The 23755-nt window shown below is 36.2% G+C and overlaps 1 protein-coding gene across 2 annotated transcripts in view; it reads right to left on the bottom strand.

Moving 5' to 3' along the window:
• Positions 1-23755, bottom strand: part of xylt1.S (xylosyltransferase I S homeolog) — a 196852-nt gene that overhangs the window by 33039 nt on the left and 140058 nt on the right. For both annotated transcript variants that reach the window (XM_018239112.2, XM_018239111.2), the window contains exons 5-6: positions 15914-15994; positions 2297-2513 (exon numbers count right to left, since the gene is read on the bottom strand). In XM_018239112.2, coding sequence (XP_018094601.1) covers positions 2297-2513; positions 15914-15994 — 298 coding nt within the window. The remainder of the gene's footprint in view (positions 1-2296; positions 2514-15913; positions 15995-23755) is intronic.

Genomic DNA, 23755 nt, shown 5'->3' with positions numbered 1-23755 from the left:
TGCAAAAACCCTACTAATCCCTCCCTTCTCTTCCACTTCCTGCTCCCTGAATTCCCAGGCTGTGCAGGGGAGCCGGCGGTTTTAAGCTCACTGCACTGTAGGACAGGAACCAATCAGCAGTTAGCAGGACCTGATAGGGAACTGAAGCCTGTCTGTACTTGTGTGACTGACTGTAGGGCTGTGATTGGCTGTCCCCTCCTACTGTGCTTCTGGCAGGGAACGTTAGGACACGCCCACCCCTCATTTGAACCACAGACAGGCACCAGAGAACATCTATAGGGAGCTCTTATAAAGGGGCTATTTTTAAAGATAATATTAATTTTTAGACCCATGTAAAAGCAACACATATATTACTTATAATAGTCAACATAACTAGGTTTTTTTTCATTTATGCTATATGTCTCCTTTAAAGAAAATTGGAGATATATTTCTTTTTTATTAAAGAAAGTAAAAATGGGATTTTACTTTTCTGCCTTTATATTCCCTTTAAGGCAGCCAATTATCATTTTGGTTAAAGGAAATGGCTGCCCTTTGGCTGTTGACTGTTCTGAAGCGATGCATGCCTAATGGAATGAAGTGTGCCAAAGGGCAACCATTTTTCTATTCACCAGAATTGGAATTTGGATGAAAATAAGTACATTCGCTACTGGTCTTAGCCATTTACAGTGACACAATAATGACTAGTTTCCTTATATGAGCATTTTTAGAGGAATAAAGCAGCTCACATCAGCCCACTGCAGTCTGGTCATTTAGCTTTCCTCGTACACATGTACTCAAGTTTCATAGAAGTGCATTTAAAGTGAACCATCTCATGGAATACCATGATCCCTTCCATAAAATAAGAGGACTGGAGGGCCACCAGTAACATGTATACAACACTGCCCAGGATCCCCAGCAGTCTCAATGCACTTGAGTCCAGTATGCCTCATTTACTATTAGCACGTCTGATAAACTGAATAACTCACACACTGCAACTGCTGCTTAGGAAATTATACAATTATATCAGTGCGGATATTTTTGTTCCAGAAATGTGTTCAATTTCAAAATATAAAGAAAGGAGAAAAAGAGAAAATTAAACATTTTCGAACTATGCCATTTCAACTCTTTTACTGAAAGAATGGAAATAATTATAGGTTTGCTGATGCACTGGACTTGATTCACTGACATTTAAATTGTACATTTAATTTACTTTAAAAAAAATGGCTTGTAGTTTTTTTTCTGTGGTTTTCAAATGGAAAATATGTCAGAAAAGACTATAAATTAATCAAGTTTCCATACATTAGAATTCTTCTTGTATCTATAATATCTGACTATCCGGGCAACAATGCCTAAACATGTTCTATAGGCACATTTTGTTACTTTTTAATTTATGGAACTACAGCTGCTGTCACAGCGCAACTTAGCTATGGCTTGGGAGTTGTAGTATTGTCTAAGCTTAAACCAATCCTCTTGGAAAACAAATCATCAAAGGAAAATAAACCCTAAAAATATATGTAAAATGCAATTGTTTATTATGAACTTCCTACCCTAGCCTACGGGTTCAGTATTTATCTAATAGTAGTGACTCAGGCTTTCAGAGTTGTGCACAGGAGCTCACCATCTTGTAACGTGAGCAGCTTAAGAAGTTTAGTTTAGGGGGTGTTGCAAAATATCAAGCAGAAAATGAGGTTCGTCTGTCATAGAAGCTGAAGCTACAGGGCTGATTATTAAATTCTGATGCTAATTGTCTGAGCTACCATGTAATGTGCCTCTGAATGAATTGCTAATCAGCCTTGAATCATTAAAGTATATTGTGATGGACATTTTAGAGGCACAGATTTTCACTGCTAAAGGGCAATGGTTGCCTTGGGCTGGTACAATACCCCCAAAACATAATGCTCAGCATTTGTAACCTACTTTTTGTTTATTCTTTAGCTCTCCTTTAATGCTTTTGCATCTCATAGTTGCTTGTCCTTAGCTGCAGGGCTATCCCACCATGCTCCTTAAAATTCCATCACCTTTTACTGTAGCATTACAACGGGAGTCTTTGATTTATGGTACATGTAACTTTTTCAGGAAAATATTTTAAAAAAACCTAAAGGCAAGGGTCCCTCCCACATAGTTGCTTTGTGCCAAATTGTCATCTCAAGCACCAAACGATCAGATGATCCAGATTTGGCCCAGCACAGTAGTAGCCAAAGCAAGGGGATCATACAGAGTAAAAGTTTGTGTGTATATGTAAAATAAATTATATAACTCCCACATTACCTAGATGCTCACAAGAAGTAAATATTCGTATGTTATTTAGCCTTCATACCTCAGCTGGAAGAAGGGTGTAGGAATAAAACTGCTTCATCTTCGTAACCAGATCATCATTGGAGAAGGTCACATACTCCACAAACTTCCTATTTAGCAGGAACCAATCAGAGCCACCATCGACATTAATGCCTTCTGGGATCTTTCTATCCCCAAGTCGCCACATATGTGCGTCGCATTCAAGAAACAGTCGATCCAAACCTTGTTTTCGTATAAATCTAATGGGGAAAAAACGTACAGTGTTATTTTGCCAACACAATACTTGGATATAATTAATGATAATCATATCAATGTATCAGATGCATACTCTGCATATATTTACAGTATAAATGTAGCATTTGAAAGAGTCAGAAAACAAAATACTGATGAATACAGTGAGGGCAAGCCCAGACGTGGCGTTTTTGCGGTGCGTTTATAAAAAAAGAACAGCCAGGCGTAAAAACGCATAAACTGCACTACCACTGGAACTAATGGAAAAGGCACTATGGCAATTCACGCAAGCTGAAATCTGCCACAGGACGCCAGTATTGGCGTTTCTTTAGCAGAAACGCTAATACGTCAACAAACTACAAAATCGATAGACACTATGGGATCTGCACATTTGAAACCACACTTTACGTAAATACGCAGCGTATATGGCGTCCAAATTCAATGAGAACAATGAGAAGTGCATGTAGGGAAAAGAATCGTACGTGTTGAAAAACACATGAAAAACGGTCGCATGTGGTTTCAGTAGCGTATTTACGCCTGGGTGTTCTTTTTTAAAAGAAAACGCCGCAAAAACGCCATGTCTGGCCTTGCCCTCAATTTTACATCACCTGATTTTAAGTTTCCCTCCTTTTACAATGTTTTTTGTGGTCCCACCTATATATTATGCCCAATACATTTCTCTGATTTTACATTTTCCTAAATTTTACACCATTTTCGGATTTCCCTTGAAAAATGTAAAATGGGGGTTCTACTGTACTAGCATATGCACTATCCAGATGTAGGGAAAATAATATCCGTAAACCTCTCATCCAGAAAGCTCTAAATTACAGGTAGGCCATCTCACATAGATTATATTATATCCAAATAATAGACTATATTTTATCCAAATAATTAAATTTTTTTAAAATAATATTTCTTTTTTCTCTATACAGGTATGAGATTTGTTATGTGGAAACCCGTTATCCAGAAAGCTCTGACTTATGGAATGGCTGTCTCCCATCCAAAAAAATCTATTTTTTTAAATGATTTCCTTTTTCTCTGTAAATAAAATAATAAAGTAAATCAAGTAATTAATCAGTACCTTGTACTGGATTCAAATTAACATATAATTAATCCTCATTGGAGGCAAACCCAGCCTATTGGATTTATTTAATGTTCAAATGATTTTCTAATCTGTTGGATAGAGGCAGCGCACTCCTGGGTTTCCAAAAAATCACTTATCTCCAGATCAAGGTAAAATCATACACTTTATTTAAACATCGTACTAATCATACATAGCGTCTGAGACCTCAGTGAGCAAGACACGGCTCGTAATAACAATTTATGGCTGGTATCAGAACCCGCAAAACATTTCCTGTGTGAAAGAGGTTTAAGCCAGTAATAGTGCCGGAGCTCTTCTTTCGATATCTGTGCAAATGATTTTCTAGTAGACTTAAGGTATGAAGATCCAAATTACAGAAAGAACTGTTATCCGTAAAACCCCATGTCGCGAGCATTCTGGAAAACAGATCCCATGCCTGTACTAATAAAACACTACCTTGCACTGGATTCAAAGTAAGATCTAACTAATCCTTATTGGAGGTAAAACAAGTCTATTGTGTATATTTAACGTTTAAATGATTTTTTTAGTGGTTGTTCACCTTTGAGTGAACTTTTAGTATGATATAGAGAGTGATATTCTGAGACAATTTGTAATTGGTTTTCATTATTTGTAGTTTTTGAGTTATCTAGCTTTTTATTCCGCGGCTCTCTATTTTGCAGGATGATCAATTTGGTTTCTAGGGTCCAAATTAACCTAGCAACCACTCATGGATTTGAATAAGAGATTGGAATATGAGTAGGAGAGGGCCTGAATAGAAAGATGAACAATAAAAAGTAGCAATAACTATACATTGGTAGCCTTATGGAGCATTTGTCTGTAGCTGGGGTCAGTGACCCCCATTTGAAAGCTGGTAAGAGTCAGGAGAAGAAGGCAAACCATTTCAAAACTATAAAATACAAATAATGAAGACCAATTGAAAAGAGAGAGCCATTATCCGGAAAACCCCAGGCCTGAGCATTCTAGATAACAGGTCCCATACCTGTATCTCCTTAGCATCTATTTCTTATGAAAAATCCAGCTGGGTCTGCCCTTCACTTTTAAGATATACAGGTATAGGACCTGTTATCCAGAATGCTCAGGAGCTGGGGTTTTCCAGATAATGGCTCTCTCTTTTTAATTGGTCTTCCTTATTTGTATTTTATAGTTTTGAAATGGTTTGCCTTCTTCTCCTGACTCTTACTGGATAACGTATCTTTCCTTAATTTGGATCTTCATACCTTAAGGGCAGAGGCACACAAAGCTACTGGGGGAGATTAGTCGCCCAGCGACAAATTGCTTCTAATCTCCCTGAACTGCCTCCCCGCCGGCTAGATGGTACTCGGATCGATTCGTTTTTATCGAAGTCGTCCAAACTTTGGAAAACGAAGCACTCCGAGTGCCATTCCGGCGGGGAGGCAGTTTGGGGAGATTATTCGCCCGAAGATCTCGCCCAGTAGCTTTGTGTGCCCCTGTCCTAAGTCTACTAGAAAATCATTTAAACAACAATTAAACTCAATAGGCTTGTTTTGCCTTCAATACAGATGAATTATATGTATGGTTGGATCAAGTCCAAGGTACTGTTTCATTATTACAAAGAAAACGCCAATGGTTTTTAAAAATCTAAATTATTTAATTATAATGGAGTATATGGGAGACAACCTTCCTGTAATTCAGAACTTTCTGGATAACAGATCCCATACCTGTACCTAATTAACACAAGTGATTCTTGTTCACTTGTGGTTACCTACAGTTGTGCACTGTAATGTACCACTATAATCATGATTTTAATGAAATGGCACTTAAAATCAATATTCTTTTATTTAAACCTTTAGAATATAGAATATAAGGGAAGCAGACACCATAACAGCCAATATCACTGAACACAGGCAAGAGAAAAATAAAACAAAAAGTGCTGCATTCCGATTTAGAAACAATAAAAAAAAATATCTCTGACTGACAAGAAAATAACATGAAGTAACCATAATTGTTGCTGTGGAATTGCCATTGGCACGAAAGCAAATATCATTTTAGTTTCGAATAGGTGGGCTCCTAAGTCACAATTCCCAGCAACGAGTGTAGGATGAATCAAGCTGCTTTTAATGCCTCCAGTAGAATTTCAGACAATAATGGATAATTTTAGAGTAGCTGCCTCGTAATTACCATTATAATAATATGTACTTATCTGCGCGCGTTGAGAAAGCGAAATTACTTCTAATTTCTATTTGCATTGGTCCCTTTTTTCTGTTTAAAATCACGGCTTTCAATTTATTGAACGTCAGATAAAGTGATGCATTTACATTACGCCACACTCTAGTTACTCTGCATTCTGTTTTCCTCTGACATTTAAAATAGACAAGATGTGTGTCATACAAGAAACAACTTGTGTACAAAACGCAGCATGTATTATTAAATCTTTATAGATAATGTCTTCTCATTAAACCTCCACTAAGCTCTCTATATGGACTATTCCTCATTATGAGTGCGTGATTCATGGATAATATGGGTTAACTCTGCTTCTATGTTTTAAAGGAGAAGAAATCGTTAACAAAGGAGTAGGCTAGAAATGTTGTACATTATAGGGTTTATTTATCAAAGTCCGAGTTTATCTCAATATTTTCTGCTACAAACTCCGATCAAATCTGCTCGGGTTTTTTCTGTGCTAATTTAGTATTACATTTTCCCGAAAATTTGCTTTGCAGGAAAAAATCTGATTTTCAAGATTTTTTCAGGGATTTTCACCCAAAAACTCAGAAAACGTAGGGGTATTGCATGAATCCCAACACACATCAAAAAAATCATTGGAGCTTCTCCCATTGACTTATATGCATGCATATTGACAGCTTTGAAATGCCGGATTTTCAGATTCAGACTTTTCCATCCTCGGGGTTTAATAAATTCCGAAAAATTTGTGATTTTTTAAAAGTCCAATTCCATTAAAAAAAATCTAAGATTTTTGGTGATTTTTGCATTTGGAGTTTAGTAAATAACCCCCTATATCTTGGGATTCAGCCCAAGGCAACCGCAGCCCTTTAGCAGGGAAGAGCTGTGTCTCAAAAGATGCCCCAGTAGCTCCCCATCTTCTTTCCTGCTGATTCACTGCACATGTTCTGTGCTGCTGTCACTGACTGAGCTTAGGGACAGATGCAAAATATACTGTATATATATATATATATATATATATATATATATATATATATATATATATATATATATATATATATATATATAGCCCAGTAACATCGGCTTCTATGACAGGCAAACTTTATTTACTGCTTGATGATTCAAAACGACCCCTAAGTTTAACTTCTCACAGCTGCTCAGTGCAAACTGAGCATGTGCAGCTACTGACACTTCTAGCAAAATCCAAGATGGCGAACTTCTGTGCACAAATTTGTAGGGATCGTTATCGCTAGACTGATGCTGAACAACTCGGGTGGTGCAGTACATTCAGCATATAAAATATCCCATTCTAGCCATATTCTTTTTATAGTTTTGTTCTCCTTTAAATATTCAATGAGGTGATTTCCAGTACAGGTATAGGATCAATTATCCGGAAACCTGCTATCCAGAAAGTCCTGAATTATGGAAAGGCTGTCTCCAGCCATTATAATCAAATTTTTTAAAATGATTTCCTTTTTCTGTGTAATAATAAAACAGTAGCTTGTACTTGATCCAAACTAAGATATAATTAATCCTTATTGTAAGCAAAACCAGCCTTTTGGATTATTTAATGTTTACATGATTTTCTAGTAGACTTAAGGTATGATCCAAATTATGGAAAGATCCATTATCCGAAAAGACCCAGGTCCCGAGCATTCTGGATAATAGGTCCCATAACTGTATACTTAAAACTACCTTACATGGGCTAGGATATTTTTTCGGTACTTGTGTGGACAGCTTTATATTTTAAGGAAAGATGTTTTTTTTTAATCACAACATAAATGACATCAATAAATGCCAATTATAACTGACATCACCATAAATGATTTATTATTGCCTGTGTATAGTAAAACATGTAAAAACTATATCAGAATATATATTTCTAATGGATGCTTTGCACATGAGAGGGCTTGTTTACTAAAGAATTGCAATGAAAATCCGTGTCCTATTTGGTCAAGGCAGGTGTTAGGCACAGGGCACCAAAGCAGGAGTAACTAGTATACTGGAGCATGGTACTAAGAGATGCTTGCAACGCAAAGGTGTTATATGTATGGCATTTTAATAGACTTTAAAGGAAAATTCAACCCTAAAGTTAAAAAAAACCCCTACCGCCCTACCCTACATAGACCCCCTCCCTCCTCCCCCAGCCTAAGTGTTACCCCGGGCAAATGCCCCTAACATTTAACTTACCCCTCGGTGCAGATTCAGTCATCGGAGTTCACAGGCATCATCTTCTTCTCTTCAGAATGAGACCAGTGTGTCGGTGCATGCGCAGTTGGAGCAATGCATGCGCTAAAACTCACGAAAATTGCCGAAGCACCGTTCTCATTACGATGATTACCGAAGGGGCTGAAAATTGCACCTGTGAACCCCGATGCCTAAATCTGCAGCAAAGGTGTATTAAAACGTTAGAGGGGTAACACTCGCTGGTGAGAGGAGGGTCTATGTAGGGTAGGGGGGTAGGGTTTTTTTAAATTTAGGGTTTAGTTCTCCTTTAAAGGGGTCGTTTGGCTTTCAATTGACTTTTAGTATGATGTAGGGAGTGATATTCTGAGAAAAATTGCAATTGGTTTACATGTTTTATTATTTGTGTTTTTTGAGTTATTTAGCTTTTTATTCAGCAGCTCTCCAGTTTACAGTTTCAACAACCTGGTTGCTACCATCCCAATTACCCTAGAAACCATGCATTGATTTAAATAAGAGACGGGAATTTAAACAGGAAAGGGCCCAAATAGGACAGAAACGTAATAAGAGGAATCAAACTGCCTTTATTAGCATCTTGCTGTGACTCCGGCAATTACCAATGGCAGTCTGGAGCGTCACAGTAATTGCATACTACATAAACAATAATGATGCCACAGCTACAATAATCACCATTAAAATGACCCCTGAGACTCAGTTTATAGAAATTATATAGAATAATTGAAATGTATTTAATATCATTAAAAAAGAAGATTCCTTGTTTTTATGTCTCAACATTGACACAATGAGAAGCAACAGATAAAGGCAGAATTAGCCATCCTCATTAGAACTGTACAGTGGGTTCTGGTAACCAAGCAACAGACAAATAAATATATAAGATTGTGTCCAGTGCAATATGTATAGTCCCCAGGCAAGCCATGCAGGGAAGTGAAAGATATTATAGGGGGAACTGATTACAATGGAACAATGTTTGTTCAGTGGATGCAACATTTAATATCTCACATCAGGATGTTTCATTTCAGACAGGGTAAAAATGTAAAGTCATTTCTCCCATGCACTCACCATATAGGGCTTGTGCCAAAAATATACATGTTATCAGTATTATTAAACACAATCAATGTTTTATTTACATAAGACACAGGAAGCACAACCTATTTGGAAATGTATTTGGTCTTTTCCACAACTCAGGGAAGCCACTGTGGAGGGTTGATTTCAGTCTCCCCAATGACTACTTTCTTCTAGGGTTGCCTACTGCCTGGTTTTTGCATGGGCTGTCGGCTTCAAAACTGCCTATTCCAATTTCAGGTGTCTAAAACCCAGACTGGACAGGGTTTTTTTTAATAAGGGGTTTGTTTCTCCTTTAAATGTCATCATTCTGCCCCTGATGTCACCTGCTTCCCAGTTTGGACTTTTAGTACAGGTATGGGACCTGGTGTTTTCTGGATAACAGATTTTTCCTTAAATTGGATCTTGATACCTTAACTCTAGTAGAAAATAATGTAAACATTAAGGGGGTTATTTACAGAACTCCGAATGCAAAAATCTTGAAAATTTTGTGGGTTTTTTTTTCTGACTTTTAAAAAATCACGAATTTTTCAGAAATGTATTAAACCCAGAGGATGGAAAAGTCTGAATCTAAAAATCCGGCATCTTAGACCTCTCAAAGCTGCATATAAGTCAATAGGAGAAGACTCAATGATTTTTAGATGTGCAATACCTCGAAGTTTTCGGGCAAAAAGCATAAGATATCTGAGTTTTAGGGCGGAAAATCCAAAAAGAAAATCGCAAAAATCTGATAAAAACCCCAAAAAACATCAATATCTGATTTTTTCCTGCAATGCACATTTTTGGGAAAATGTAATAATAAATAAGCATAAAAAATCCAGAGGCAAAAAGCATAAAAAATCTGAGTTTTAGGGTGGAAAATCCAAAAAAAAAAAATCGCAAAAATCGGATAAAAACCCAAGACATAAAAATCTGATTTTTTCCCGCAAAGCACATTTTTGGGAAAATGTTATAATAAATAAGAGTAAAAAAACCTGATTTGATCGGAGTTTGGAGCAGAAAATATTGAGATAAATTCAGACTTTGATAAATAACCCCCTAAATAAACCCAATAGGATTGTTTTGCTTCCAATAAGGATTCATTATATCTTTGTTTGGATCAAGTACAAGGTACTGTTTTATTATTACAGAGTAAAAGGAAATCATTTTTTAAAAATGTAGATTGTTTGATTATAATTGAGCCGATGGTAGATGGCCTTTCCATAATTCTGAGCTTTCTGGATAACGGATCCCATACCTGTAGCTGTGAACCGACTGATGCTTGTTGATGGTCTAATCAGTAAAACAGTCTTATAAATGGCATCTCCACTTAAAATCATAATAAATCATCATGCATAATCAAACAAAAAGTAATTCAAATTAAAAAAAAAAAATACATTAAAGTCAATATCCATTTCTACGCCCTAGCAAAACCTAGCGAAAAATGTTGAAGAATATCACTTAAGAATATTGCTCAGGGGCAGTTTCCTGCTAATTGGTTGGGGTGATTATAATCACTGGGGGGTTCCTAACTTTTGGCACACTCAGTGATTTCACTTTTCCTTCTCCTTTGAACATATTTCTTTTTAAAGTAACAGTAACACCAACATTTTTAAAGAATGACAATATAATGTACTGTTGCCCTGTACTAGTAAAACTGGTGCATTTGATTCAGAAACTCTACAATAGTTCATATTAACAAGCTGCAGTGTGGCAATGGGGGCAGCCATTCAAAGCTGAAAAAGGAGAAAAGGCACAGGATACACAGCAGATAACAGATAATCTCTGTAGTATACAATGGGATTCTTCAGAATTTATCTGTCATCTACTGGATATCCTATGCTTGAATGGTTGCCCCCATGGCTACACAACAACTTGTTTATAGAAACTATAGTTGTATTTCTGAAGCAAACTCACCAGTTGTACCAGTGCAGGGCAACAGTATATTATATGTTCATTCCCTTAAAACACTTTAATTTTTTGGTGTTACTGTTGCTTTACAAGTACTAAAAGTGTTGTGTATATACTGGAAGTTACCATTTCCATTCCATTATCATAAGACTTCATTTACTATGTGATGGATACTTTTTTAAATTTACATTTATGAGTAACAGTTTGCCTGCAAATTTGCTGTTAAATTATCTCCTGGCATTTTGTGTACTGTACTACTATACTATACTACTAAACTACTATACTACTATACTATACTACTATACTATCTAATAAGGATGGGGCTCATCAATGCAGGTGGCTCTGTTACATAAATGTTATTTAGGAGTAGCAAGTAGTATACAAATTAACTGAGACTAATCTAAACGGTGCTAATCTCCAGACAAAATCTACGAGGTAGAATGTTAATACATTTATTCATAATTAGTGACAGGCGAATCTGACCCATCGCGGAACTGCAAAAAATTTGCCAAAGCCTTGAAGTCTATGGCCGACAATTTTTTTTTTATCACAAATATATTTTTTTTCCCATTGGAGTCTATGGGCATCTCTTTTACGGCAAAACCTGGCTAAAAATCGTAATCATCAATATTCATAATATTAATTTGTACTATAAAATCAGTAATACCACCTTAAAAATAATAGAATCAAGAAAAGAAAGGTTAGCTGTACAGTAACTGTCATTTTCTTTTATTTACAGCCCAGGTTATAATAAAAAGCTGTTTGCTTGTATACCTCACTGCTCATCATTTCCTCTACAATATTGCTAATTGAACTGACTTTTAAACACAGATAATGCATTAAATACAGCGCGTGCAGGAGCCATTTCAATCACAATTAAACATAATTACACATAATTTCATATTTACAAGGCTAACAGATGTTACATTAAAGGAGAGCTCTGCAATAAAAATTCGACTTTGGTTTTGTCCGGTCTCATGTGTACATAACTCCACAAGAAAAGAAGGTCAAGACAGAGATATTTATATTATGGCCCCAGAAACATCTAGAATATTAATACAAGAATGTTTTTTCCAAACTGCTGGAAATTAAAGGAGAACTACAATTTAAACCAACAGGTAATTTACTGTATATTAGCAAAGAATCGCTCCAAAGTGGCATAAAGCTATCAGTTAATATTACCAGGCATACCATCTAACATGACTGATTCACGGGACAGCAACTTTCCTTATGGTACTTGGCCATTCATCCTTCTTGTCCCAGTTGTCATTCTCAATATTTGTTGACCGACCCCTACTTCTCACTGCCTTTCTTGACACTGTTATCATGTATGAGATTACATTTTTACCCTGGCAGAGCAGACCATGCTGAAGCTTCTGATGGACAATTCTTTGCATCTGAACAAACCATATACAGTCAGGATTCAGCCATGTTCAGCAAGACATACCTCCCTACTATGGTACATGAGCTCGTGCTAAGTAATCATCTTTCTGGTTATGTATATAAAAACATTGAGAAGATTATAGGACAACTCAGAAGGTCAAACCATTGCTGAAGTCTCAGGTAAATCTTACCAGGACAGCAGAGAACCTAACTTGGTTAGCGCAAGACAGGCTGAAAGGAGCCAAAAAGTTCTTTATGTGCAAGACATGCAACAAAGAGCCTTCTGAAAACAAAAGATATTTACTTGCCTCGTGCCATATACATAGCACTGCCTTAATACCACTAACGAGAGATTAACTTTCACATGAGGCTTTATGGGCGGAGACATGCAAATCACCCCTTTACCCCCCTTTGGCCAACTATGCATGCTTACGGATTCACGCTCACCCCATCCTGATGTTTCACATGATTGGATTTCAGCCAGCACTAAGTTATGTTTTGTCCTGTTTCTCAGCGACAATTTTAGGGAAAGTGAAAAAAAGTGTTAATAGTCATATATTGATTGTCAAATGGTGGGGCTCACCCTCTGGGGCCTGAACGCTAATTAGGGTAAAATGTTGCTCTCCTTTATACATCTGAAATCCCAGTTGAAGGCTATTTATGGTGTGATTTGGGGATACAATATTCTTGGAACTATGGATAACTACACGTAGCAATGTTTCCTGTATCTGCACCCTTGTTATGAACTAATGGTGAGACCTCCAAGGGAGGGTTTGAATGCCTCTCTCTAATTCTATGGGGGCCAGACAAGTATACTTCTGATACTGTTCTTGTGTTTTCTAGAAGTATTGTCTCTTGGGTACATAGTATAACAAAATCCTCTATTTTAAATTGTACAAGTAGAACTATACAAGGTACTGTTTGTATTTTTTAGGGATCAAGGCACATTCCGTAGCTAGACTAAAGAGTTAGAACCAATGGTGGCTTGGCCATTTTATAATCATTAACTTGTAACTAAACTCCCTGTTTCAAAAAAATGTATGCACTTCTCAGAATAAATAACTAAAGATGAGGCCAGGGAATCTGCATTAATCAATCTGGTTTTTCGGATGTCTGATGGCTATTCCATAATACTTTATTCATAATTTGTTTGCCCTAAATTGCTCCCACAGTCCCTTTGCATATTAAATATACAAATATACTGACACAAACAACAACTGGGTGCAAACCAGATCTTTCATGTAAATAATGCTTCTAAACAGAAAAGATTTATCCTCCAAGAAAATGTATTTTGGGACATTGTGTTGAACAGTAGACACGTGTTGCTATAGCAGAACTGCGTATTCCTGGAGGCGATATATCCCAGTATGAAAATATAAAATATTCAGCCATTTGGCCAAGGTATATATGAAGTATTATGTTTAACAGTTATTTTTATAATTAATGCTTAGCAACTATACAAGTACCTTGAGACCAGTAGCACATTATTATATTGTAAATGATTCTAATAAACATGGAAATTTAACTGCTTTTTCCTCTGCAAGATCCATTTTGAAGCGCACAATAGAAAATAAATGTGTCTTGCATGAACTATTTTATATATAGGTACCATAAGGACAACTTCTGTTCTGTCTTCTAACCACAGAGAACTACTGGGATTTCACTAAGGTTTTAATGACTTGGGACACTGCAAGGAGACAAGGAAGATCACTAATACGAGCCGGCTACCACTGCTAACCCATGTATGCAATTTCTGTTAATGCATCCCAGATCTCCTGGAATGAATGTATCTCCTGCTGAGTTGAAGGCCCATTTTCACCTTTATGTTCTTTTTATCTTTAGACTCTAAAATATTTAGTGCGCTGCGATTTTCTGTGACTTTTTACAGAAGACTGGGATTAAAGCTTATTGAAGGAAACGGGCACAGATTCTTTATTATGCAATACAATATTCCATTAAAATGAAATATACAGTAGTTTAAATGAATACATTAATTGATTGAGAGAATTCAGAAAATATTGCTAAATGAAGGTGAAAATAGGATCACTACTTAAAAAGTTTTAATATAGCAATTAGGGAAACACTCATCAAGGACAAAATTATCCACCAAATTTCCCTTTTCTTAATGAAAGAAAATGCAATTCTAAGCAACTTTCCAATATTCATTAATTAAAAATGTTGACATTTTCAAATGTTATTTGTAAATGAATTGCTATTAATGAGTGGGACCTATTTTTAAAAGGTCATTATCAGTGGCAGACTCTAGGCTACTGTTGGCTCCGGATGCATACAGATCCAGACACACGTGCACCCAAGCTCTCTCCCAGTCACTGGATCTGCACCCATGCATGCATCTTGCCTTCTTCTCCCAGAAAATAAAATTAGGGTTAAGTTTAGGGTTGTATGGCCAGTCAATCATTACTAGACTTACATACAGTAGTCAGTTACATACATTAAGGGGCAGCTACTGTATATCAAATTCAATTTTTTACAGCAATTCAAGTTTTTTTTGCAGCAAAAATTGCAAATTTGAGTTTCCACAACTCCAACTTGATTAAGCTCAAAAACATGAAGCTATTTTTCAATTCGTCTTTTCAAGATCAATTTGAAATTTGGCAAGACTACTTTCTTTTTTTTTGGTAACTTAAATTTTTTATTAGGAAATAAAGAAGACATACACAATCTGGCAAGACTCCTTTCTTATGTTTTAAGGTAATTGTTTTCCAGATTCAAGATTTAATTTTTTATATATTGACCTCCCAGTTGTTGGACCTAAAATATGATTGTCACCTGAAATACCCCATACTCTAAATGATAAAATATAAGCCATTAGAAGCAAATGGGGACCCAGAATGATTCCCAGCAATTTCATATGTTTTGAGTTAGAATGTTCTCAACTTCTTGAAGCAGTTGGACTACACTGGAATTTTAAATAGAGAATGAAGGGTAATACAGCGGATGACATTAATATCTTTCATTTATATATTCATATGGATGAATATATTTATTAATATCGATTAATATGGATGAAATTAATTTCTCCATCTGCACACTTCTCCATACTCTTTCCATCCTTATTCAATAAGCAGTAAATTGTACCTTATAAATTGTTACAATTTACAGTTTAACTGTTGTTTAATATGTTTAAATAAACCGTGTTTTTTAGGGTAAGCTGCCAAATGAATTTAAGAAACCCAAAATATCTAATTAACTTGACACCGAATGCAAAGTTATTCATTGTTATGACGACAGCAATGCAAATTAAATGCAAATCGAAATAATATGATATGCAAGGCTAGAAACAAGACAACAAATATTGTAGAATGAAATTTGTACTTATCAGGAGATATTTAATTAGACAAAGACCTACTAATTGAGTATAACTATGTAAATAAAATATTTAACAGCCAGGTTCAATATCTTGTATGCCTACTGACTGATGAAAACAAAAATCATTAAGAATATTGTAATCCTTTTAAATAAAAGGGGAGAACCAAACATTCTGCCCAACCAGATCCCACTGCCATGGTGCTAACAATTATTTTGTAGAAAAAAAATAAATCATTAAGAAAACCTGGGTGGCGCTATACACATGAATAACAACCGTTATTATTTAATTAACTTTACCTTGCGTTGTCTCTCCCATGGGACTTCAAAAAATTCATGTCTCGATATCTAGAGAGGAATGCAACCAGTTGGTCGTTTGTCCTATAGAAAGAAAAAAAGGGGAAATTATTTAAACACTGTCAAAGTGACATACATGTTTAGGACAGACACACGCGGTGGTATTTTCGGAGATTAGTCAACCAGCGACAAATTGCTTCTTCTTCAGGCGACTAATCTCCCCGAACTGCCTTCCCACCAGCTAGAATGTGAATCGCTGGCGGGATGGCAGTCGGATTGCTTTGGCTTTCCAAAGTAGCATGAACTTTCCTCGTGACGCCACTACGAGCGACTTTGGAAAAGGAAGTGCTACGAAGTGCCATCCCGCCGACTATTTCGAATGTAGCCGGCAGGAAGGCAGTTCGGGGAGATTAGTCGCCGGAAGAAGCAATTTGTCGCTGGGCGACTAATCTCCCCAAATAGCAGCATGTGCCCTTACCCTTAGGGTGCACATACATTTATTAAATTTGATATAATTAATTGCATTTCAATGTGTATTTCAGCATTTAGTCATTGTCATGAAAGCTTGTGCATGACCTGAAAACAACCTCAACAACAATAAATCGGAACCCTTAAAGGTAAATAAAGTAGTCGATTTCCCTGAGCTACAATTCCCTAACTGGAGAGTCTAATGAAGCAAAGGCCTGTTTCCATGTTCACTCATGTGTACACTAACACAGTCTAGTGTTAGAGTCTGTATCTCACTTGCACTTCTGTATCTGAGGCTAGCAGCCACAGGAAAAATCTTTCTTTCTATAGTAAGCACTGCAGATTTTCACATTTGCTGCTTGGGTGATTCACTGTCACAGCAGGATGAATGGGCATTTAGTAAATTTATTTAGTAACCCTTCCACGTGAAAAAATTTCAATAGCTTAGTTCTTTACGGCCCGCAAAGAAGCAATTTTATCTGAAGGAAATTTGGGTAGCATTTGGGATAGCTCAGGAAGAATTTCCACATTATCCTTTGACCTGAAAGTATACAAAGTAAAGTAAAAGCATTTCAGCCAAAGGAAATCAATTAAATAAGGTCTCATGAACTTAGTGAAAAAGCCTGAGCTTTTTACTTTCTTGATGGCATGTATAGTTACATTACGGGACGTTGGGTCTGGACTGATTTATCTTTAAGATTCTTGTAAAGAAAATATTTATCTGAAAATGTTTTATAAATGTGAGCCAGCCTTGACAAAGGGTCCAGAAGGGCCCAATACGATGACCTATATTTGTATGCTTTGAGGCAATAAAATGGACTTTTTCATGTATTAAAATATTTTTTCAGTATTTCAGTAAGTGCAATACCACTCTTCTTAATATTTTTCTGGTCAGCCGCACTCATTTTAGACTTTGGACAATAACAAAAAAACACAATTTTTTCCCTGCATTGTATAGTATCCCAAACACACAAGGGCAAACCACCAAAAATTGCTTAGGTGTTGGTCCATCCTTAGAAGAAAATCATTGGCCAAAGTAAACTTTAAATACAGCGGCAAAGACTCATTCATGAACAAACTGTATGGGACTTGGTTCACCTTTCGTACACAAATCACCATGTTTCGTCTCACAATGCAAGATTCCCCCGCTCCGTTATTCCAGAATTATTGCGGCTGCCACAATTGTGTACAATACTTTTAAATTGTGTGAAATACAGTACATCTAACCTTGTGCATTTTCATAAATCTACCATTATTTTAAGAGTCAGGATGGAGTTAGTTTGAGTATGCTTGCAGCTGTTTGCCCTAGTCAGTTGTGGCTACTGACTCAACCTCCAAGGGAAAAGCCAGAATTACTGCCTCATTCAAAGTGGCAGTAATTCAAGGGTTCCGCTGCATCAATGCATACAATTCATCAGAGCAGGCTGGGTGGGTGCACCTGTAAACACATAAAATTGCAAAGTGAATGTTTGGGTTCAAGTAACTTTTGTGAATGGCATTGATACATTCACAACTTTGCATCCAGATTGGCTTGCCTTTACTTGTAGTTGAGTTTTTAAATTAAAGTCTCTATCATGTAGTAGTAGTAAGGGTGCACAGAATCCATATTTTTTTTTTGTATTTACATAGTTACATAGTTACATAGTTAAATTGGGTTGAAAAAAGACAAAGTCCATCAAGTTCAACCCCTCCAAATGAAAACCCAGCATCCATACATACACCAATCCCTACTTTTAATTAAATTCTATATACCCATACCTATACTACGGTAACTATAGATCTTAGTATCACAATAGCCTTTGATATTATGTCTGTCCAAAAAATCATCCAAGCCATTCTTAAAGGAATTAACTGAATCAGCCATCACAACATCACCCGGCAGTGCATTCCACAACCTCACTGTCCTCACTGTGAAGAACCCCCTACGTTGCTTCAAATGAAAGTTCTTTTCCTCTAGTCTAAAGGGGTGGCCTCTGGTACGGTGATCCACTTTATGGGTAAAAAGGTCCCCTGCCATTTGTCTATAATGTCCTCTAATGTACTTGTAAAGTGTAATCATGTCCCCTCGCAAGCGCCTTTTTTCCAGAGAAAACAACCCCAACCTTGACAGTCTACCCTCATAATTTAAGTCTTCCGTCCCTCTAACCAATTTAGTTGCATGTCTCTGCACTCTCTCCAGCTCATTTATATCCCTCTTAAGGACTGGAGTCCAAAACTGCACTGCATACTCCAGATGAGGCCTCACCAGGGACCTATAAAGAGGCATAATTATGTTTTCATCCCTTGAGTTAATGCCCTTTTTTATGCAAGACAGAACTTTATTTGCTTTAGTAGCCACAGAATGACACTGCCCAGAATTAGACAACGTGTTATTTACAAAGACCCCTAGATCCTTCTCATTTAAGACAACTTCCAACACACTGCCATTTAGTGTATAAATATCAAATCCTTAATAAAATATTTGGGAAACAATTAATTTACATAATACATTTTAAGAATTATCAATAAAATGCATCAACTGTGAACAAAAAATTGTCCGTTCATTTTGTTCAGACCAAATCTAGGACTCGGTATAGGCTCCGACTGATGTACAAAATCTATGACTAATTCATTTTGGGCCACATCTTTTGAGGCTCACTGTCACTAATGTTTCTGTGGAAAATATTGAATGTATACATAGCTGAAACAGTGTTATTGTATATGTGCTAGACTTCAGAAGACTGTAGTAATAGGGTTTCACTAACTTTATTAAAGTGTCTCGTAAAACTACAGTACACACAAGGGTAAAATTGATTGTAAAAAGGAGAAGAGAAAAGACAAAGAACCTTGTTTTGTGACTGCCAGTTGCCTTCAACGGTTAAAATTAACCCTCACTTCTATAGACCGTATGTCAATTGACTTAGTGACCAACTTTTTCACTTAGTTCATTCACCAATCAGTAAATATGTATGTATAAAATTCTCACCTTGTGCCAATAAATATAAAGTGATTGTGCTTAAATAAATACAACCAATAAAATATTGATTGTCACTACACCGGCTCTGTGTATATTTTATCAATTAATAATTCTCTAATAAAGCTAATACCAATTCATTAATACAGATTTTTAGTATTATATCAGTTACCTAATGAATTATAATTGATTAATTTAAGTTATAAAGTGCCTGTGCTGCAGTGGTTGGTAAAAAACCTCTTAATTCATATTTATCATAATGATTAAGGTAATGATTACAAGAAGTGACCAGTGCTAATGATACGTTCGTTTTTTTAAAAAATATTGAGTAAAAATAAAAATAAACTTCAAGCAGAGAGAGTGGGAGAGGTGGCACTGGCAGATTATGTGCTTGTTTACACTGTCTGATCTGTTGCAGCACAACTAGGGTTAGTGGGGTTTATGCTGCAGTCTCAGGCTGCCTATACAAGTAGCTGCACATTATTGTTACAAATATTAGCCTCCAATGTTGAAAAAGCTGTTGCCATCAATAAACAGGCTTAGCTGCACAGTATATTCCTAATTATTCAACGTGAGAATTATATTCTTCACAATCACACAGAGCCTGCCCTAACCTCCCTATAATCAAGAGAACGGAACATTGCCGTACTTGAAAATAATTATCAACCTCTGCAACTCTCAAATATGCTTAAGGGTTTAGCAGGACTTCTCAAAATATATTGTTGGGGAAATATAAGCATCATTTTTAAATACATAAGAGCGACTGCCGAACTTTAAAGATATAAGCTGAACTAATTACTTATCTTTACTTTTAAAGAGATTTTTTTGTGTGTGTGTAGCGTTTCCAAGTCTTAAAAGAACATTATAAGAATAATTGAAAAGTTGCTCTCCAATAAAAACAATGCTCATAGTTTATTGAAAAAATGGAATCGATTGTATACTTTTTGCACAAAATGTGCCCTAACTCTGGTGTACAAAAAGATATTTCAGATATAGTGCATCATTTGTAATTGATTATACTTTTTTTACTATTTTTATACTATTATAATTTTTACTTTTTCTACTTCGAATAAACTCACATTTTTAAAATCTGAATTTAAATAAGTGACTGAATAAAATTGTGGAAATTGAGTTTACAAGCTTTAAAAAAACATCTAAAAAACTCCAATTGCAAAAAACACATTTTGTCTAAGACAACTCCCATTGACTGCTTCATGAACGTGGCAGGTTTTAGCTGCCAAGTTTTTTACATTTTATGTTTTTTTGGCTTAATAAAGCTCTATAATTTACATTTTTTTTAAACTCTAATTCAAATTTGTGAGTTTTACCTAAAAAAAAATTGGAATTGTGACAATTTCAGCATTGATAAATCACACCCATAGGATGTTTCCTATTTTTTTTAAGAGATGTTTTTTTATAATATATTTAGGGTTTTTCCTATTTAATTGAAATCAATTCTATGGTTTTCATGATACATTCCTTTGAATGTTTGAGTGTTTTTTCTTTTGTTTTTTTAAGGCCACATCTTTTAGGTACGAAGGGATCCTTTTCATTACTCAGCAAGAAAACCGATATTTTCAGAATTCATAATTAGTTATTATGGGGATTGTTTATCAAACTTTAAAAACTTCTCATAATTTTTGGAAAAATACTCAGACTGAATACACACGTATTTTTCCCCCTAATTTATCAAAACATTTTCCCAAAAATTTCCTGTGCATGGAAAAAAAATTGTGAAAAAAATCGAATTGCACAAATTTTTTCGGATTCTTGCCAGAAAACCACACAATCTTTGAATTATTGCCGGAACCTAGCACAAATCAGTATATCTTCTGGACTTCTCGGGGTTTAATAATTTCCAAATAATTCAAGGTTTTTATTCCACAAAAATCGTATTTTATAGTAAAAGAAAACTCGAACTTAACCCGCTAAGTATGCCACTTTGATAATTTATCTATATTTGGAATTAAATAGAAATCATGTGTGAAAAATAATAGCAGCTGGAAAGATAACACAGAAGTAGTAACATAAAAAAATACACCTGCAAAAAATGACAGTGAACAGACATTTATGGAAATCCCCAGGAGAGGATTCCATAATCTAATTAGAGCTATTGGTTTCTCCAACCTCACAAATTATAAACACAATCTCATTACTGTTTAGAATGTAATGTTCATTTGTTTTGAATGCTTTACACCGGTCTCCCTTGAAACCAGCAGATGCCTTAAGCTAATGAAAACAAAAATGCCATACCGATATGTATTAATAAGCCTGGGGATGGCGGCACAGGGGCAAATGCTCATTACGTTTTTTTTCCATTTGCTGAATCTTCAAATTGTGCCTCATTTATTCATTAGGCAAAGTACCGCTCCTTCCATTGTTTGTGTTAGAATCATAGTAATTTATTATAGCTTTAGTATGGATCATCTATCTAACTATAAAGCTAGCTAGCTATATTCCTGTGTATATTTCTATCATCATAGTGATGGGCGAATCTAACCCATTTTGCTTCTCCGAAAATTTGGGAAATGGCAAAGAAATAGCCTAACACATTGAAGTCAATGGAGATTTTTTTTCAGGCAACATTTTCCAAACAGCGCACATTTTTTAAAAACTATATATTAGAGTCTATGGGGGGGGGGGGTTGCCCTGAAATACAGAGAAATATTTCGTTCATCCCTACGTAACTATTGAGCTTGCCATCTATCTTCCTGTCTAACTATCTATCATCATCATCTTACTATTTAGCTAGCCAGCTATCATCTTTGTGTCTATCTATCTATCTCTATCAATCATTGTATCTACCTATCTCCGTCTATCTATATCTCTCTTACTTTATCTGTCTATATATCTTTTGTGGGTGTTTTACTGATTAAGCAGTGCAATGAAAGAATGAAAGCATACACCCTACACACAACTCAGGAGGCAATGGTACTGCATTAAAATTCTTTAAAGGAGAAATAAACCCCATTTCTAATAAAAACCCTATCCTCCATAGTCTACCCTCCATAGTCCCCCCTCCTTGATCCTCCACGAACAGGTGTTCACACAAGTAAATGCCCCTGAGCTGGTAATTAACCCTCATTGCAGAGTCAGCACAGCAGAGCTCGGGAAACTTGAGAAAGTAAGCAGCATACCTATGTGGGGGGGAGCAGGGAGGGGGGACTATGGAGAGTAGGGGTTTTTATTAGCAAGGGGGTTTACTTCACCTTTAAAGCCAGGGCTAATCGTTGCACTAATTCATAGAGGTTGCAAGCTTTTTATTTTGAACATAAACCCCCATATGTAATAAAAGGCACTAAGTTTGCCAAGGTGCAGTTACCCATAGCAACCGATAAGATGTTTGATTTTAAACAGGAGACCAGTAAATGCTACCTTCTGATTGGTTGCTATGGGTTACTGTACTTAGGCAAACTTATATTACATTAGCCTCAAAGTATTTTGCTAAAAATGTAACTAGATATACTGACCATTTCACTCTATTAGTGGATATTAAAGCATCCCAAAGTCTTACAGGGTTGATGGACAGAAGGATGGTCAGATATATAAGGAGAGAGAGAGAGAGAGAGAGAGAGAGAGAGAGAGAGAGAGAGAGAGAGACTGAAAGAAGATAGAGAGATGGGAGATAAAGCATTGATTGTTTACTTTAGTTTCCACAAGATTCTCTGCATCCAGACAAATACTTTTTAAAACTGTTACTGTTGACAGACAAACAGATGGGCATGATAACTACAAAATAGATTGACATGGCTAAGGCATTCCCTACAGAGACGTCAATGTAAACCTAAAGGCATTCAGGTGAATCTGGCCCTCCCATGCCAACCCCAAACACACCACCCATAACCATGCCCTAGATCTGCTCAGACAACTTCCCATGATTATGCTTTCTGCTTTGGTGGCTTCTGAGTATTTAGGGTAGGGATGCAATGAATCCAGGATTTGATTTGGGATTCAGCCTTTTTCAGCACACTTCTACTAAACCAATCTGAATACTAAATGCTGTGTGACTTTGTCACACAAACAAGAACATTTTTAAAATGTTTTTTTTTCAGGAATATTTCATGATGGTTTCGAGGTTAGGCCAAATCCCAAAAGAGTGGATTTCATGCATCCTTAAAGGGCATGTAACGTCTAAAATAGAATAAGGCTAGAAATGCTGTATTTTGTATACTAAATATAAACATGAACTTACTGCACCGCAAGCCTAATCAAACAAATAATTTATGCTTTCAAAGTTGGCTACAGTGGGGTCACCATCTTGTAACTTTGTTAAACATCTTTGCAAGACTAAGACTGTGCACTTGCTCAGTGTGGTCTGGGCTGCTTAGGGATCATCATAAACAAAAGTGCTTGAGTTCTGCATGGCTGGGAAGTAAGGCGGGGGCTCCCCCTGCTGTTCATAAGTATGATTGTTTCCCTGCTCA

The sequence above is a fragment of the Xenopus laevis genome, chromosome 9_10S (genome assembly GCF_017654675.1).
Source record: "Xenopus laevis strain J_2021 chromosome 9_10S, Xenopus_laevis_v10.1, whole genome shotgun sequence".
NCBI lineage: Eukaryota > Metazoa > Chordata > Amphibia > Anura > Pipidae > Xenopus > Xenopus laevis.
This window is presented reverse-complemented; position numbering and strand designations above follow the sequence as displayed.